This window comes from Thunnus thynnus, chromosome 7 (genome assembly GCF_963924715.1).
Source record: "Thunnus thynnus chromosome 7, fThuThy2.1, whole genome shotgun sequence".
NCBI lineage: Eukaryota > Metazoa > Chordata > Actinopteri > Scombriformes > Scombridae > Thunnus > Thunnus thynnus.
Window position 1 is genome coordinate 536,314 of NC_089523.1, and position 20,742 is coordinate 557,055.

Below are 20,742 nucleotides of genomic sequence, written 5' to 3' on the forward strand. Positions count from 1 at the left end.
AAAGCAAAACAGCGACCATCTCACTGCAAAGCCAAAAACTGCTCCATTCACTGTGTTGTCACTTTGTGTACTGCTTTTATCTAAAATTACCCCATTTCAGAAAGTCCCAGTCAAAACTCTCCATACCTCTCCAAACTGGAACCAGAAATATGTTATAAAAAGGGAGGGGAAATTAAAGCTCTGGCCAAAAATGGCAATGAATATAAAAAACAGAGTTTTATGGGATCTGCTAGATCATTGGGTCTAGCAGCGAGGCTATCTCCCCAACTCAAGTTTTCATCATTAATCACAGTCCTACACCTTTTAAAGGATGCCTTCATCTCAAACCTAGCAGCCTGTTCATAATTAAGACTTTTTGTCAACAGGTGGACTGGCTGTCCAGGACATCTAACTTTCTGATCAAAGTCAATTCAAGATTTATAAGGTCCAGTGCTGTCTTCCACTCTCTTTAATCTAAAATTGTATATGTTTTAATTCCCAGAATAAAGCAACAAAGATCAAAAGCATGATACTGTACATATAAAACATTTTTAACAGAAATGTACCTGTCTCTTCATCAATGGCGAATCGTCCAAGCCCACTCCCATCACGAATAGAGTATTGGATTTCTCCATCTCTGCCATTGTCCTCATCGTTAGCATTGACTTGGAGTAGGGTAGTTCCAATCCGGGCATTCTCTTTAACTAATCCTGTCAAAGCGAAGTGGGAAAAGTATGGAGCATAGAGGTTTTCGTTCACATCTACCACCTCCACCTCCACAAAGGTGACAGAGAGAAGAGAAACGGGCCTGCCTTTGTCTTTGGCCCTCACAGTGAGGTTGTAGAACTGCTGTGTCTCATAGTCCAGCTCCTTTGTCAGCCGAATAGCCCCGCTGGTCCTGTCTACCTCAAACCATCCATTATAGTCATTGGCTAAAGAGTAGCGGACCTGGCCTCCCAACCCCAAATCTGGGTCCTGGGTTTCTAACCAAGCCACAACAGTTCCAACTGGGAGATCTTCCAAAGCCCTGGCTTTGTACACATTAGGGATAAATAGCGGGGGACAGTCATTCACATCATCCAATATGATTTTTAAAGAGGTCACAGAAAATCTCTGTCTCCCTTTCTCTGCCTTGTCTCGAGCCTCAATCTTAAGGTTAAAAGTAGAGACAAACTCCCTGTCGAGTTGGCCAGCAACATATACTATGCCATTAGTGGAGTTAATACCAAACTGGGTGGTGCTGGTCAAAACAGAGTAAACAATCTCTCCATTCAGTCCAAGGTCTTTGTCAGTGGCTTCAACCTGGATGACATCTGTACCTATGGCAGTGTTTTCCGGTATGACAATTTTATAGCCTCCTTCTTGCAAAAACTGGGGTGCATTATCATTAACATCCTCTATGTAGACAGTAAGCAAACGCCAAGCAGTTTTCTGGGGTAGGCCAAGGTCATAGATAGTTAAGTTGAGGAGATAGCGATCTCTCTTTTCTCTGTCCATGGGCAGAAAGACACTGATAAGGCCAGTCTCCATGTCAATGGTAAAACAGCTGTCAGTGTTCCCATCTGAAATAGAGTATAGAATCTGTCCATTGAAACCTGTGTCGCCATCATAGGCATTCACCTTAAAAACAGTTGAACCAACCTTTAGGTCTTCCAACACAGCAATATCTGTGGGAAAAGCTTTGTCAAATTGGGGTGTTTGTCGATTGACAGAGAAAAGGTCAATAAAGCCTTCCTCGATTTTGGGCTTGGTGCTAGCTTTGGACTTTTTGAGTAACTTCTCAGCTAACTTTTGGGCTACCCTTGTCTCTTTACAGTTGAAACTTTTAGGAGGAGATTTCCCATGAACAACAGAGATGTTCACAAACATGGGATCAGAAAAGTTCTCACCATCTGTGGCAGTAATTTTGAGACTAAAGACACCATTCTTTGGACTAGCTGTGGCAAGGGGACGTCGCAGCGCAAGGACCCCTGAATCTGGGTTAAGGTCGAAGTATCCCCATTCGTTCCCTGAAATGATCTTATATTTTACTAGCTCTAACTCATCTATATCAATTGCAGACATTGTGGTAATCACTTCATCCACTGGGAAATCCCTAGAGATCACCCCCTGGCATGCTACCTTCTCAAACAATGGCTGGTTATCATTTACATTCTCCAGGTGAATTGTTACATTGACTTCACTCTCTCGCCTATAAGGTGACCCCCAGTCAGATGCTCTGACAACAAACACAAAGCTCTCTGATGAGGATTCAAAATCCAATTCTTTAGTGGTGCTGATGATACCAGAAAACTGATTGATTCTGAAGGGTAATGGCTGAAGGCTGGAAATGCTGTAAGTTATGTATCCATTTTCTCCTTTATCCCCATCCACTGCAGAAACTGTCAATACACTAGTCCCAACTGGTACACTCTCATTGACAAAACCCTCATAAGAGGTCTGAGCAAATGTTGGTGTGTTGTCATTTGCATCCTGAATAGTGACCCGCACTTTAACTTTGAGCTCACTGTCCACTTCCAATACCTCTAGATTAAAGACATCCTGGGTAACGTGGGTGAACCAGCGAGTGGTGGAGATTACACCTGTTAAAGTGTTTATTTGAAAAAATGCAGAATCTGCAAAAGGTGTCAGGATATATTCTGCATCATCAGGCTCTGGCTTGATTTTAACGGCCTCTACAATCGTGCCTGGTGGTGAAATTTCATTCAGACTAACATCATACAACTCCTGCTCAAACTTAACTTCTGCTGTCTGCCGTTTCTTGACCATAATATGGACAACCTTGACGGCTGAGAACTTCTGCGGGGTGCCCCTGTCTTTAGCCTGCAATGTGAGGTTACAACCATAAGGGTGAGTCTCCCAGTTTAATGACTCAGAGGCCTTTATGGCAAACTCCCCTTCCTCAGATCTTTCTATGAAAAACTGCTCTGAGGGGTCTCCACCCACAATGACCACTGAGTCTATTTCTCCATTTAAGCCTTCATCCAGGTCCTCTACAGTGACCATGGCATACACAGGATTTTTATCAAGCCACGATGGGCTGTGGGTGACCACATTCATGAGCGGGGCATGCTCATTCACACGCTCCACATGGACAAAGAGCTTGGCTGTGCTGCTGACGCCATTATTTCCATAAAGCTTCATGCCCCGGTCCACTGCCAGGATCTCTAAGTCGTACCGGTTCTGCTCATCAATATTGAGCTTTCCGCTGAGGGAAACCACTCCACTAGTTGGATGTACTGCAAAAAGCTCCATTTTCTCTTTGAAAAAATAGTAAAACTCCCCATTGGAGCCAATATCTGCATCAGTGGCAGTAACTTGTGCTATGCTAGTCCTGAGAGGGGTGCTCTCCGCTATGGTGACGGAGTAAGTAGTGGGTGAAAACAAGGGTCGCAGGTCATTCATATCCAAGACCTGGATGCTGACTTTAGTCCAGGTCTCAAGAAGGGCCTCTCCCTTGACAGAGGCTTTCACCGTCAATACATAATTATCCTGAATTTCTCGGTTCAAGATAGCTGCATTGCCACCTTTAGTCCTTATGCGCAAGAAGCAGAAGTCACCCAGTACATACTCCTCAGCCTTGAAAAACCCTTCATCATCACCTGAGGTGATTCTGTAGCGGATCTCCCAGGAGTGCTGGAACAGGTGGACACCCATTTTAACTTTACTGTTGGCATAGGTGCGTGCTGCTGAGTTTTCATAAACCATGGCATGGTAGACAGCCTGAGTGAAGCTAAAGTGAAGTCCATCCTCAGGGGCCCCCTGGGTGTTCTGGCCGCGGCAAGGTGGTAGCTTGAAGAGCAGCAATGGCAGCAGCAGGGCGAGGCCAAGTAGAGGGGCTCGCATGCCTGCCCACTGGCCCATATTTACATCCATCCCATCATCACTCCATCCTGAAACAGAAAGAGAAGGAGAGAGAAAGGTTAGCAACAGGGGGAGAGATTTACAGCAGCAAAAGGCCACATATCCACAAGTTGACCTTTAAACTCTGAGCCTTATTGGCTGCTAATTATCCATTGGACCACAGAGATTGATTGGAAATGGGGAGGGGACAGGGAATGCACAGTCCCTGGGCAACCAAAATGAAGGCTGACATCATCCTTGTGTGGTCTCTAGACAATGATTGTCAATTGCAAGTTTTAGAAAAAACAAAGGTGGTTTGAGAAGGAACAAAATAATTGCATGGTTCGGAAAAGGAGTGTTACATCACCAAAACAAACACTGAAGAAAATAACTGCCGAGGACAAAATGATGGGCTGCCAAACCATGACCCTATCATAACCCTTTTCCTGAAATACATGAAAACTGCAGCCCTGATTCTAAAAACCATGTAATATCTTCAGACAAAAATCAGATATAGTTTTAAACTAAAAGTCAAGTAGCTGCTGTGTTCAGATTTTGTTCTGTTTTTCAGAAAAGAAAAAAAGAGCCACAAATATGTGCCAATCTGGGCTTTGGGAGAAAAGCCTGATCCGCTAAATGCCATGTTGTGGCCATAGGAGTGCCACAGTGGTCTGCATTTTGATGACTCTGTACTTTCCACCACAAGGGATGGAGAGATGGGCCGGAAAAAGACAGACCGTTGTCCGAATACACTGATGATAACGGCACACGGATACATCTACAAACTCACAGCACACAAAATTACACACACATGCAGACAGCTTCTGCAGAAGAGCAAACTTTTTTGTTTCAAACAAGAGACTTAACTTCTGACACAAACAAAAAAAAATATTTGGCTTTGTGAGCGTGACCGAAAACCACCTCAGCTGAAACAATGCAAACCAATGCCTAAGCCTGCATTAAAATACAATTCAACAGTCATTCAGGGAAGAAAGGCTCAAATCCACCTGAGCGAAATGCCAAAAACAACACCGCAATTTTTGTTTGACCTTAAACTGTCATCTCAGTGTCAACTTCAGTCAGTGAGGATGGAGGTGGGGGATGGGCAGGGGGTAAATGGTAAATGGTAAGTGGACTGTACTTGTATAGCGCCTTTCTAGTCTTCTGACCATTCAAAGCGTTTTTTACACTATGTGTCACATTCACCCATTCACAAACATTCACACACTGATGGCACAGCCATCAGGAGCAATTTGGGGTTCAGTATCTTGCCCAAGGACACTTGGGACTGGATCTTCCAATTAGTGGACGACCTGCTCTACCTCCTGAGCCACAGCCACCTCAGGTGTGTGTGTGGTGGTGGGGGGGGGGGTTGTCAAGGATTTCCCTCCCGGAAGTCTCAGAGCAGTCTAAGTCAGCTTTATTGGGTCAGTACATCTCTCCTTTGAAAACAATAGTGCCAGCAGGGAGGCACAGTAATGACACCTCAACAACTGGATTAACCCTGGTTTGGCTGGGTTTCCATGCTTTACTTACAGACTTATTGCATAGTCACTAGTCATCATTTGTCATGAGTGGTATCATATATGTTCTAGGATTTGACATTGTTTAGGTTTTTTGCTTGTATGTCCACAGGTTTTCAAAACTCAGTACGAACAGGTACAGTGTTAGTGTTCCAGGGTTGACATTCTGAGGCTTAAATGATAAGGCTGGCAATTTTCTGTATTTTTCTTATTGTCAACAAATCTCATGTGCAGAGCCAAAGCAACACTGAATTTATCTACTTAAAAGAAATTTGTGTGTATACAAAGACCTCTGTTGTTGTCCAAAAACTATTAGAAGTGCCAATGAGCCACACCGCTGCACTGGGTGATATGTTCTTTCATCACAAAGAGTTTGGGCACAGTAGTTTGTTTAGAAACAGATCTAAAGAGAGATAACAGCAATCACATTTCCAGTGTCAGAAGAGTAGTTCTTTGTATGGCAGATGCCACTGCGCATGCACAGGAACACAGTACTGCTTATAGAGCTTCTCTGTCTTGTTGTGCTACATATTACAACCTCTTGACTTTGACAAAGTCAAGAGGCTAGATATGCTTATGTGTTCACACATTTTGCACAACACCCTCACTGATGTTTTATGTCAAGCCCAAGCTGAAGTAAAAAGTGAGCCTTAGTTTTGTCAGGAAATATAGAGTGCAAAAAAAGAGACATTAGACTGTGGCAGTCTGTGGCACCACTGCTGTTACTACTGTAGAGTAAAGGGAGCTTGAATTTAGCCTGCTGTTATTCTCAGTTGTTACAATCACATATGCCCCAGAGGCAGCCAAATTTGGAACTATCGTAAACACACATCTGGGCAAAGTGTTCCCACACACACACACTCACATACACACTTGTGGCCAGCAGAACTTATTCTTGTCCCCCACATGTAGAGTTTTGCCCTGAGGGCTGGTTGGAGGGCAGTGTACAGTGGGTTGACGTCAAGCACATGTACCTGATACGCTGCTCTGCTCTCCCCTTTATATAATACTGTTGAGATCAGTGACAACAGTGTTCACAAGGACTATCTACCAGAGAGAGAAGCCATCGGCAGGCTGGAGCTGCCATGTCACACCCTGCGGCGAATCTGTGCTAAGGCTTGTGTTTTCTCTAAAGTGTTTCTGAAAACACATTTCTCTTTTTCTGTTTTTATGTGAGTGCATGTGTATGCATGTGTGTGTTGAAAATGCATGTAGAAGGACATGACAAAATAAAGTAGCCTGCATACAGTAAATTTTTACAGACCATACCAGTATTTTGTGCATTATTTAGCCATTTTGCTACAAATGAAATTTAAGAGGACCTATTATGCTCATTTCAGCTCTAAATTTTTATTTTTATTTTTTGACTCCACTAGAGCAGCTCTGCATAATTCACAGTTCATAAAACTCCATATTTATCTTACACTGGCCCTTTATGCAGCCCCTCAGTATACATAGTCTCTTCACAGGCAGTTTTAGCTTCTATCTCCTTAGGGCCCCCCTCTCGATGAGTCCACTCTGTTCTGATTGGCCAGTTTTACGAATCAGAGTAAATAAATAAAAAACAGGAGACTTTAATTGTGAAGAATTTAAAGGAAGTGGTGTGATTGGGTTGAGATCTGAGGCCTGTACTACGAAGAAAGTTTAAAATACCCAGGATATCTTTTTGTTATGTGGTTTCGCTGAGCCTAACATTGGCCGTCCAGATAACCAGTACTACGAAGCTGCTATCAACTAGATCAGTCAACTCTGGGTTTTCCTATCTAGCTGTGAGCACATTCATGTGAAAGACGCGAGGTTGTTAATTACAAGTGACATCATCAGAACCATGAATGAAGTAGCCTACTTCATATGATATCAGATGAAATGAAATTATGTTTAAGGGAAATCAAAAAGTACGATATGTAAACAACAGTCTGTAATCATACCATAGAATAAGAAGATGTAGAAACACTAGAAATAATTTCCACATATTCAAAGTTGGCTAAGGGTTAAAATACTGTTGGAATTATTTTATATGACTTAAGTATAGAGTGAGTATTTTTTGCTATTTAGTTGGATGATGAAGGAACCATTCTGAATATGTCACATAAAAAAAGAAACTTAAAAATAATGCCAGACTGTTTCTGCTAACGTAGCAAAGAGTGGAAAAGTAGTTAATGACTGATGAGGTCTATCTGACCCAAATGTTGCATTTATAATCATGGGAGCCAATTAACAATGTGTGGATTATTTTTCTAATAAAAGACAATATTTCATTTTTATTTCTAGTTATCATCATAGAGTTGTCTCATATTGTTCTGAGCTGTAGTGATGGAATCAGAGTGTAAAATCATCCACACTGTCAGCTATCACTCCGGGGATAAAATAAACTTTGCACAATTAAAATGCAGCTCAAATCATCATTATGTTTTTAGTGCTGTAAACAATCTCTCCATTTGTTAGGAGGTCTGTTTTAAAACCAGAGTGGAAATAGAAAGCCTGGTTTCCATTGACCTATAAAAATATATTTTGCTCTTTTTTAATGATGACTCCTTTTTTTTCTAGCAATCTCATTGGTCAGTGGTCGGAGTGTCGACAGGTTCTCTGAAGTTAACCTGCTCAGGAGCAGGTTTTTTTTCTTTTCATGGCATTGGTTGACAATAAAAATATCACCAAACTTATTCTTTCAGGCTAAAATACAACATCAGATTATATTATTACTTGTAAGGCCTGGAATTTATCCCCTCATTCTTATTTCCCCTTTAAAATGTATTTTACGCTGATTTACAGTGACTTTTTTTTAACACTATATAACAATATCAGATATATATTCTGTATCTACTTGTTCCAGCAGTCCAGTGAAGGTATTTTATATGAGTCTTAAATTGACTGAAATATTCCAACCTACCAGTGAGCTGCACCATTCCATCAAACTGAAACAATCTAGATGTCTTGTGCATTCCCTAAGGCTAAGCCTGACACTGAATTGTTGGAAACAAGTTCTGTTGATGTGAGCAATGCTTGGCTATGCCACATGAGCTTGGAATGATGGACACACTGGTGGCTCAAGCAGAGTTAAAGTGGCAAATAATTTTTCTTATAACTGTATATTCTTATGAAGAAACTGCAGACACTCTGGAAATTGAAATAATTTAAATTCCTCTGCTACCCTGCTCTTAAGTGCATAATTGCCACGTTGTTTCTATACAAGGAAACCCAACAAGCCTGTGTCTGCAATGTTTGCCACACACACACACACACACACACACACACACACACACACACACACAGAGACGGGATGGCAACACAGAAAAACACTCTCATTCCCTACTGAGAGGCCCCACTTACTGTCAGCTCTAAACACCCTCTCATCAGCTTTTCATTATAGGCTAATTGGCCTTGAATTGTGTGGCAAACAGCAGCCAGCAGCTTCCACACCACGGACACACCACTGCCACCGCTGGCTCAGACCCTGCTCACACACAGTTATATGTTAACAGATAACAGAGAGAGGAAAGCCTGCTGGTGAGGCTGTTGGCTTCATCCTGCCTTTGTTACCAGCTGACATGTTGAAAAAACAGCACACACAGACACACACATAGAGAGGAGCTGACAGAAGCAACAAAACGTATAGCAGAAGGCTGAAAATAGTTCCTTACCCACGCATTATGACTCACAGCACAGACAGCGTTTGTGAAGACAACAGTAAACATGTCAGATGCTGAAGGCCCCTCTGTAGGGGGGCTACAATTAATCAACTGCTAGTTTCAATATTCACTACAAGATCTGTTTGTTTTAAAAAAAAATTACCCACTGTAGAATATATAAAGGAAATCAATCAAACATCTTCTTCAGTGCCTGATCCATCATGTCTGCCCTTCAGAGCCTACAACAGGTCCAAATCTGAACTGCTGTTTGTTGAGTTTGATGTAAAGTATGGCTGCCATGTGATTTAAACATCACCACCATCACCAGGCACAAAAACACACACCATCTGAGTAAAAAACTGTGTTTTGTCATTAAGGAGGCCTCACTGCTATGCAGCAAAACACTGGGACTGTTTTCCATCCTACTGTGATAATTACAGCCTCATCGATCTGGAAGGAGTGTAGATAGACAAGCAGAAAGGCCGACTGGCAGACAAGAGGGAATAGAGAGCATGAGAGGTGGACGAGAAAACAAACAGCACAAGACAGAAGGGGGGAGCGAGGAAGAAAGAGGGGGAGTGTGTATTATCTCATCCATACAGAGAACTGCAGCAGAATGGCGCCTATAATCATGACTGTCAGCTCTGGTTAACACATCAATCAGCAGAAAGGCGTCCATTGGGCCAGAAAAACTCAATTACCCACTATCCATCATTTGTCTTTCTGCTACTATTTCAAAAGAAATTGCTTAAAAAATGCATCAGCCACTCAAAGTATAACCACTTCAGATGATTTTTGGTCTACAAAGCAAAAACTGAATTAGTTGTTATATAAAACAATTTACAGAGCGTGAGCCGGTGTGTGTACACAGTAAGACATTGAGCCTCATGTAAGAACCTTTTCATATTCTTATCCTAAAACTCTCTGACTTTTTTCTTTTATGGGGTTTATGCGTACAAGTGTTCCGAGTCGAATTCAACAAACTCTCTTAACAGCCTGAAAGTGTTATGAATTGCTCAATTCAGCTTGATGAATGCTACCTGTTCATGAGTCAGTGAGTAGATAACGTTTGTGAGATTTCATCATTAGTATCATCAACACCCTAAAATTGCCATGTAAATTCCATGTTTTACTCCATTGTGGGCAAGTTTCATTCACAAAAATGTTACCAAAGAGCAAAAAGAAGTTCACACTGAGGAGCAGTCCTACTTTCAGAAATCAGCAGACAAAAACTGAACAAATGTAGGAGTGTCAGTGGTAGGGGACCCCAAACAATTAGAAAATATTAATACAAAGATGTGTCATCAGAGCAGCGCTGTAGTGTGACAGAAATAAAGAGGGAATGCTTTAACATGGATTTACATGCCAACAAAGTCTTTCTAAAGTAAAACAGCCAATTGAAGATGTGGGTGTTCAACAGGCTTGGAGGGTCTAACAAACAGCATAGTGGTAAATGTAGGATCCAGTGTTTTGGACCTTTAACAAAGCAGCTCAGAGCAGGTAATTTTGAGACAAGACAAGGTTTGAAATACGTTTGGTATTCTGTGTTGCTCTGTGGACAAAAAAAAAAAAATGACAACATGAGGTTTGAATCGGTGGCTTTCTCAACTGATGATTTGAATTATCAACAGTTAGGAGGCAGCCCTAACAGTGTTCCACCCATTTGAAAACAAACCGATGACCTTCCTTGCAGCAATCAGCTCTAATTGCATCCTCATTGCTGATTCATTTAGGCTAAGAATATCTGTGCCAGTGGGAGCTCAGGAATACAGTACACCCCTGCCTGTGCGTGTGTGTGTGATGCAAAGTAAATATATTTGTCTTAAAAAGGCAAAGAACAAAGCCAGTCACCCAATATCCACCTGCTTAGTCAATAAGTCACACACAAACTGCCTGGTTAAGTAAGTGCCTAGCCTGAGTTGTTTTGTCTTGGGGTTATCCTACACACTGTATTCAGACTGAGCAGAGCAAGTAAAATCTCTAAATAGAAACAGAAAAAAACTTATAACTCTGCCTTATCAGTTTGCAAACACAAATTAAATACTATTGTGTTTCTTGTATTTCAATATAAGGCTGCTGCAGAGGGAAATCAGCTCAGGTTCAGTTCCTGGCTGAAGAGTTTCAAGCTTGGCTAGGTGTTGCATCTAACAAAATCAGTGGTGTTCACTGGTCGGAAGCCAGTGAGGGATCATGTCACATCAATTGCAATTATGAGTGGTTTAAGTATATTATTTTCTGATGTGACTCCCTTATCAGAAGGACCAGTGCCTTAAAAAAACATCTACTTTGTCAAAGTTAGGGAACCTCGTCATCATGGTTAAAAGAAGAACTACTTGGTTAACATAAGAGACAGATCTTGGTTAATGGTTAAAAAAACAATCTTGGCTTTTGCTAGGAAATTGGAAATGAACAGCAGCCTTCCCTGTGGAAGTCTGTTGCTTTACTTACCCATCCATTCATCCTGGGTGCCTCCTTATGGGGTTTTGAGGGTCTTTAAGGTCACCTTCCTCCTTTGACGGAGGAACCAGGTCAGTTCAATGCACAGCAAACCAACAGTAGGCACTTATGCATTTGAATAAATGACTGCTGCTGTTGTATTTCTTTGAAGGGCAGTGTCTTAAAATCTACCTTTAAAGAGGTTAACCATCAATAGAAAATGACCATTATTCCTGACACTTTTGCATGATTACCATTTAAATATCACCACGTTAGATTTGACACACAGTCAACTGCAGTCCATTATAGGAGACAACATAAAGAGGGTGCTGTTTTCTCAGAGCAAACAGAGCTAAAGCTCAGTCTCTGGTGATATCAGGTGGTGAAAGGAGTGAAAGGATTATGAAAAAAAATCACTTAAAAAATGCTTCAAACCCAGAGGGCAGTCAGTAAGGCAGAGACATCTGCTAATGCTGATCACTTCTATAAAAAGATATTAAAAATATTGTTATAGTTCTTTTATAACTACATCAAAGGCATCATTATCAAAACTATCATTTCATGTTGCATTTATGTTAAAAAACAAATATGAGATGATATATTTTTATCAGAAAATGTTAAACGCTTGAATATCAATATTGGTATCAGCGTTGAAAATCCAGTATTTGCCTCCCTCCTTTCTCCATTAACAGTTAACAAGTTAAGGCATATCTGTCATTGAATTCATAATATGTGTATGTGCTTGTGTTTGGGGGTGTAATACTAGATGTGTTAATGGCTTTTGGCCTCTGTGGTTTAAGGTAAATGACACCTTCTTAATTAGACTAGCAGTGGGCAACACGCACGCGCACAAACATACAAACATACATACATACAAACATACACACACACACAGACACACACACAAGTACATTTAGTCCTGGAGTAATGGTGACACAAGCAAAGGGAAGTATATAATAAATGAGAGCAGAGTGCAGACCTGCACCATGACTATTAATGTTACACTTCTAAACTCGCTACTTACATGTACACATGAGAAGTAACCTGGTCAGCTTTTCACTGAGGACACTTTGAAGTGAGGAGAGGAAGAAAGCAAAGTCACCATGAGATATTGAAGAAGAGAACTGAGGGGAGAGAGCGGTGTGTGTGTGTGTGTGTGTGTTGGAACTGTTTAGTCTATAACTTTGCCTACTCTAGGAGAATTTCAAGGAAAGGAAACATCCCCATTGCAAATTATGTACAATATGTTAGGAAGGATGTGATTACTTCTACAGTTTCAACAGCCATGTTCATATTCAGCCTGTATTGTTATTAGGTGATCATACCATTACGTAATAGCCTACCTGTAATGAGAACAGTTGTATTAACCAGCTCTAAAATATTTATTTCAGCATAGCCACAAAATAGTCTGTTTAGGCCGGTTAGGGTTTAACAGCTACATTGTCATCATCTTTTCAAATTAGCTGAAAATGAAATTGGCATAAAGTTTGATTATTGTGGAGGAGTAAACATTAGAAATCATATAAATCCAGCAGTAGTGGTAGGTTAGTATGTGGCCTAAGTGAAATTGTGTTCCTTGGTAAGCTATGTTTAGACAGGTGAAAGACAGATGAACAAACACAGGAATAAATGACCAACTATTTTTGTAAACAACCTGTTATTGGTATCAGGAATTTTCATATCAGTGCATCCCTCAATTTTTGGCTGTTTGACTGCTGTATGTATGCAAATGATGTACTGTAATGTGTATGTATGCAAATTATGTACTATAATTAATTGTGCGAACAGCAGTAATTTGCATCTGACACATCTAGGCCACCAAAGTGCTACTCAGAGAATTAATCCAGAATTGGCAGGTCTGGTAAAAAAAAATCTCTAAAGGACATTAATTTTCCTGGCTGGATACAGTAGCTGTAGAGACTATTACAGGAATGCTGGTTTTTATATTCAGATTATCAATGCAAAAAAACCAAACAATCACAATAATTACTTGTCTTGACTTTCAACTTTCAAATATTCCAAAAAAGCTGCAAAAGGTACAGCAATTTGGTCATAATAATCACAACAATAATCCAGGGGGACCGAGTTCTCTCATCACCAGTTGTTTCTTAAAGATTCACTAATTAAGATTTTAAATTTTAAAAAATGGATCAGATGACTAGGTGTAATTTACACCAACTTTGCAGTTCCCCTCAGCTCGTTAGAGCTTTTTAACCTCTTACAGCTTATTGTTTTGGTTTTACAACCAAGAACTTTACTGTTTTGGTTCAGCCTCACTCCTACACCTCATTTTCAGTGACTGCAGGCATCTGTTTTAGCTAAAAAAAAAGAATAGTAAAGTGATGATAAACCCAGCCATTACAATAATAAATTCTATTCTAAAACATACAGAGCTTCCCAGGGATCATATATCAGAAAAAATGGTACTGGCATGGAAATCTGGATTGCTTAATCAAGTGAACAGATAAGAGGAAATTTAAAAGGAGGGCTTTCTGCATCTGGCATTCAGTAAACCCGGGGAATTATGATTCTTTAAAAAACTCAAATTCATTTTTTTAATATTCATAGCAGACTAATGAAACTACAGGCTAATAACTGTTAAAATGCTTTAATATACCATTATGTTGTACTTAACAGACTGAAAACAAGTGTGTGTGTACTTCATCCTCATATGTAAATTATACATTAATAATGAAACATACTCTGCTCTCATTGGCTGATGATCACTATGTTATGTGCAGCACACAGAAGAGGACGTGTGTTATGGTTTTCTATTTCTCTGACTACGATTATTAATCTGTGATTTTATTTATCCCACCACATTTATTCTGAAGGTCTGATATCCATGTTTGAAGTCTTATTGTTACCATATGATATGGTCACTGCAGAAGGTATACAACAAAACCTATTTGCAGGGAATATGGTATATAGTTGGTATAATGTTTGCTATAAATAAATATCAAAAAGGTTTGAATGATCTAAATTATTCAATTCTGTTCAGCCTGGACTACTGGGTGAAAACCCAGAGATTCAACAACAGTGTGCACATATTAAGATGTGAGAAGATGTGGATTCTCAGAGAGAGAGAGGGCTGGACACTGCCAACCAATCACATTCAAAAATCCCTTTCTGAACATTCTCTTGGCCAATAGGGAGGTGCCAGCCAGCTCCTCAGTCCTGGTACAGTGAGAGGCACAAAAGAAGAATTCCTTCTGTCAGCACTCTCTCTCTCTCTCTCAAACACACACACACAACCCTGTAGGGCTCCTTTAACACTTTGTATTGTCAGCTTTGTTCCTCTGCTCTCATTCCATGGTAGCACACATGGAGTCACTCCTCCCTCCTTCTCATGTTCTTTTCTTCCTTTCTCTTCCTCCATCTTCCCTCCTACCTTTTCTCCCACAATGTTCCTCCTCCCTCAGTTATTTTCAACTCTTTATTTCCTTCCTTCCTTCTTTCCTTCCCATTACCTCTTGCCTTTGTTCCTTTTAGTGTCCTTCCCCATCTGTCCCTCCATCCTTCCTTATCTTCCCCATCTTCTCTGCTCCCTCAGTCTCTCCTATCATTCTTCTCTACTTTCTCCTTCCCCACTTCCTTTCTGTCCTCCGTCCATATAACTTGACCTCCAGCTTTCTTTATTTTTCCTCTTTCTTCTCTGTCACCTTCCCCCTCTTTCTCCTCCTCTTGTCGCTCACCCAACTCCCTCCTCCACCTCAGAGAGAGAGTGTGTCAGTGTGGGTGGTAGAGAACTTTCAATGTGTGTGAAAGCAGGAGATATTAACCCATCCTCTCACTCTGTGGAGAAATATGTACTTAAAAATGCAGAGGGTTCATTTTTCTGTTTCTCTCACACTTTTGTCATAGGGGCTGCAGAAATGAGTTCTCTGTGTGTGTGTGTTTCTGATTACCATGAGGTAGCTCACCCCCTCCTCCCACTGAAGGAGGTTAGAGGCTTCACAGAATCAATGGGAGGGTTGAATAGGAGGAGGGTCACATTTCCATCCGGCTGCTCTCAAAACAACAGTGTGAACTGAAACTGCAACTGACAAACTCTGCTCATGTTCTCTACATGAACTTCATCTGTACAGCAGCCACACAATGAACCCAGTAGAGGGCAATATGCTGAGATTGGAAGAAAAAAATAAAATTAACCTCAAAGAAAAAGCTTGGCATTTTCTACAATATATGTTTCTTGAACTCAACAAATTCCCCTGAAAAGACCAAAACCAATAATGTGTTAGTCTGCCTCTCAATACTTTCTGTGCGTGTTTCAATCCCACTGCCTCCTACTGAAGACATAAATCTTAAAAACATCTCATAAATACATAGTTTTGTTTTTTGTTTTTTTGTTTCTTAAAAAGGGTCAATCATTTCCTAAAACAGCTGGAGTCTGTAGTTTTTAGTAAACATTACTCAGACAGGAAGAAATATTACATTTGTTGAGAACTATTTTCAGCAGCAGATTAATACACATTTGGTGGTATTTCTAGATGCTTCCTCAAAAAAGTAAAATGTTCATTAGGACTGGGCAATATGGTTGAAATCATTATCATTATCATAATATGAATACAGTTTTATATACAAGTAAATATATAAATATATATATGTGTGTGTGTGTGTGTGTGTATATATATATGTATATATAGCCATATGGAAAATGTATGCAAAATCAATAATAATAATAATAATAATAATAATGATAATAATTCACTTGTTAATCATTAAAGCATGAACTCTGTTACACATTCATGTATTACATGAGATCAAATTCTGTGTATGCGTCACTTATACAAGTAACAATTAATGTTGTGAGAATTTACCTACGGCTGGCTCAGAATCATTCATTTCGATAACAGCAATACAACACATTTGTAAAATTTATGTACACTTACATTCACTTATTTGTCAGATTTTTTTGTCCAAAGCGACACACAAATGAGGTACAATCAGTTCCTTGTTCAATCTGACACAAGCGCAACAAGGTTGCAGGTGCATGTAGTAAGACATACAGTAAGTGCATAAGAGCAAGATTTGGTAATGATAATATTGAATTCAGGCATTAAAGCAAAAAATCGTTTTCAAGCCACAGCCAAGTCATATTACCCATCTGCAATTTGTAAAACATGTTGAAAGTTATATTACTTGACGCCTGCTAAACAAATAACACAATATGTAAAATGAGAAATGAAATGAGATTTCAGCACCACTTCCACACATAACCATGTTCTCTAATGTAGCCATCAACTTTAAATACTCAACTGATAGTGCTTTAAGGGAAGACGATATTTTTGAACAGGTTTTTTATTGCCAGTTTTCTTTTTTATCATATCCATGCCACTTTTTTTTTTGTAAAGCTTGTCTCAGTTTTAACTCTTTCAAATAGTCAACCATCTACATAATTTCTTAGTGCATATGTTTTTATTTTTCTTATTAATTCATTATTATTATAGACATAAGATTAAGGGAAGACAACACACCTGAAATTGCTATATTTGTCCTGACTTATTTCATGTGTTTGCCTGATTTGCATATTTTCATGATAAAAAATAAAGGTTATAATACAAATATATTGTATGTGGGGCTATATTAATAAGTTTAATTCTGATTGAAGAACAAGATTTATTTTGTCCCTATTCAACTGTGGTGTCTGGCCTTAAAACACATCCACCTACACCCGCATTTAGGTTAAGACATTTCACATAGGCTTGAATATGGTGCAAAATGGGCCTACTGGTACAGAGAAAATAGATGATATCATGTAGGGATGTCAATGAGTCATCGATTATTGGTTAAGTGCTGTTAATAATTTAACTGATTAAGGATATATTAACCGATAATGCAGAAGACGAGAGATGTGCATAACTGTCAGATGTTCTGTAGGTTTTCTGTAGTACGGTTGGGCCACCAGGTGCAGCCCTTTTACCTTTCAATGAGATAGAGATACTGGGGTGTTTAGTGACCGCCCATAAGGGCCGCACAAACTCTAAAACAAACGCACCTCCCTGCTGTCCAAGGAAGAAAAAATTGCAGGGTGCCTCTATCTGCTCACTGTGGCAGTCGTGTTGATGTACTCTGAAGAGTTGTTGTCTGTGCAGTTTAGCTACTGAGGCTCATGCTAACACTAAAGTAGCACCTTCAACAAAAGCAGCTTTTTGATCCTGTCTGAATGCAGTGCCCCCTCCTTTTGCTGCCCTTGATTTCATCTGTCTGGGAGCCCCTTCCTTTCCCCATCGCCCCGTTACTAAGTTGAATCTTGATCTTGTCTGTGTCACACTGTAAGGTCTGAATGCAAATGCTTCCTTCCTTCCTTCCTTCCTTCCTTTTGATCTGATCACAACTCCTTTATCCACAACTGTATTTGTATATGGTCTAATCACACCCCTCAAACATCTGTATATCTGTCCCTCTGCCCTCTGTTCTGGGTCAGTCTACTGTCTCAGACCTGCTCTGTGTCAGTACTTCCGGAATGCTCTTAAATCACTTCCACCACAGCAAACTTTGAACAAGGACTTGAGTGATTTCCTCAACAACACCAAGTTACTAAAATGAAATGATAGACACTAATAATAACTTAATTTAAAATTATGGAGGTCACGTCTGTCACTATTCAACAAAATCCAAAGTATTAAACACAGCAAACAGCTGCACAACTTCCAGCAGCACTAAAGTCCACTAATGAGATTGAAAATGAATGGGAAGTTACTTCTCTCTCTCTGAGCACGCCCCCCTCCCTTTTTATTCCTCCTTGGATCTACACTGATCTCATAAATGGCCTCTATGGATTCCCCTGTGAATTATTGCCCTGCCATAGTGCCCATGCTCGGTGTGGATGGAAGGACAAGAAAAAAAAAAAAAGATAGGGATGCACGATATTGGATTTTTTTTTTTATCCCATATGCCGATATTCCCAACTCACTGTGGCTGATTGCCGATGCTGATACCAATATATGCGCCGACATCGATATATGCACATATTTTTTTCCAGATGGCTGAGGAGACTATTATACATGCAAGCATAGATTGTACAAAGTATGATAAAGAAAGACAATATATGAAGGAAGAATTTAGGAAGCCTTAAAACTTTAATCAACCTGCCAAGTGGGTGAAGCAGTAGAGTTTTCATTGAGCTCATTAGACAGACAGGATTAATGTGTAGGATTTAATCTCAGGTCCACACTCCGGAGCAGAAGGTGGCAGTAATGCACCTAACACACTGGTTGCCAACTGTCGTTATAAACCAAAACGATTTTTTTCTCCAAACAGAGTGGTACATCCTGTCAGCCGAGGTGTTTCCTATCTGTGCAGCCGAACTTAGCAGCTCCTCGAAGGACTGTTTCTCCCTGACGGTCCCAGTGCTGCCTCCGCAGGGTCCACTTCACTCAAGCTGTCCGTCGGACCCGCAGCTTCTTCCCACTTTAACCTGAATAACAAACCGGGGCTCGGTGCTCTGGTTGGATCCACATGAAGAGCCGGGGCTAACGTTAGCTGTGAGGATAGCGGAGCCTTAGCCGCAGCATGGCCACAGGGAAGCACAGCCAGCTAGCCTCTGCTAGCCATAAATCACAAAAAGTTGAAAAATATGTTTTTCCAAAAGTAGGAATCAATGAAGTTCTGCATATATTGACTACATGACAATGAACGTTTTGTTTCAGGCAATCTTAATTTGACTGAATATTTGTAACAAATATGTGTATGCAGGACGAGCTATTCTAATATGTCACAGGACATGAAGCAGAGTATAAGATTCCTTTGCCTTGCCTATTATTTTCTGTATACATGCTCATGCCATGGCCACTTACTGAAGAAAACCAAACAGGAAACTGAAAATCCTCTTCCATTTGTAACAATACTTTAGGCTAACGTGGTTAAGATCTTTGGTTGAACCAGCATTTAGTTTAACAGAGAGCCAACCAGGGAGAGGAGGTTGACAGGAGGTGTGTGTGTGTGTGTGTGAACCGTGCAGTCACAAACCACATAACTGCATTATGTGGGGAATCCCATTCTCCACTCCCTCTCTCTCTCACACACACACACACACAAAACTGATGTCAATCAAATAGTAGGGCTACAAGGACAAAATGGCAGCAGAGAATGAAGTAGTGTTTCACACACTGTCACTCCCCCCCACCCAGCTGCTGTGGAACATGAGAACCCCCCCCCCCCCCCCCCCCCGTTTACCCAGCACAGCTCTCTGAAAGAGAGGAGAGAGAGAATGGGCAGTGGAGGATTAGAGAACAAATGCTTTGTGAGAGGTGGAGATGTAAAGCAGAAAGAAAAGACTCTGCTAAATCACTTACCTGCCCTGCAGCTTGACAGAAGGACAGGATGGAGGAGGAAGCCAAATGAATGGGTGGGGTCTTCTCTGGTTACCTGCTTGTCTTAACCACTGCTGTAAACATTGGTTTATTCTTATTAGCGGTGCAATGGATCGCAGTTAATCCGTGATCCGTACAGATCGCCCCCACGATTCGGCACGCATGTGAACCGTGAATTAACTGCAAAATTGAATATCTCATTTAAGACAACGTAAACAAACTGCTTTAAGTACAAGTCATGGACAGACAGCATGTCACTGACAGCGACCACCAAACCAGCATCTAACGGGTCTGTAGTGACATCCGCAGGTATGTTTACATGCTGTTTAATGTGAGCAGCTAATTAGCTATGTAGCTGCTAACTGTCGTTAGTGGTGCACTTTTCACTGGTGAATGTTTGTCTGGTGGCTCGTTCAACAAGCTGCAGGACAAGACGTGTGTTCATGTTTATGACTTATCATCTGGTTTTGGCGATGTGGACACAGGCTATTGTTTCATTCACTACCATGTTTAAAGGAGGAAGGTATCATGCCTCATATTGCAATTTAATTTAACAATTGAGCATTGAATATTTTATATATCTTAAGATTTTATTTAAACATTGGACATCTTGAATGTTGTTTTCGTTTAAGACCATGGACAAAAGTTCCTTGCTGTTAGTGTTTTACAGAATATATATGAACTTAGCATAAAAAGTAAGGAAATTTGTGTTCGGTAGATTATGTCTTTGTTGTAATAATGCTTCTTGGCAATAAATCTTATACCATTGGAAAGCCTGTTTATTTCCCTTTTAAATTGTGCAACATTTGCGATGAGTCCAGATTCTGCCTATGGCACTTGGATCATAGGGTCAAAGTGTGGAGAAGATGCAGAGAACTCTATGCTGATTGCTGCACCGATATAGTAACATCTTTTGGTGGAGGCAGTGTGATGGTGTGGGGCGGCATCTCCCCTCACTGGAAAAACGAGGCTTGTCTCCATTGGAGGCAATCCCAATGCAAAGCTGCAGATATCGAG

General features: G+C 40.5%; 1 protein-coding gene across 4 annotated transcripts in view; it reads right to left on the reverse strand.

Annotated features, from left to right (window-relative positions):
- The window catches only part of fat3a (FAT atypical cadherin 3a), a 238,875-nt gene that overhangs the window by 145,198 nt on the left and 72,935 nt on the right, over positions 1-20,742 (reverse strand). For all 4 annotated transcript variants that reach the window (XM_067593756.1, XM_067593755.1, XM_067593754.1 and 1 more), the window contains exon 2: positions 546-3,872. In XM_067593756.1, coding sequence (XP_067449857.1) covers positions 546-3,855 — 3,310 coding nt within the window. In that variant the 5' untranslated portion in view covers positions 3,856-3,872. The remainder of the gene's footprint in view (positions 1-545; positions 3,873-20,742) is intronic.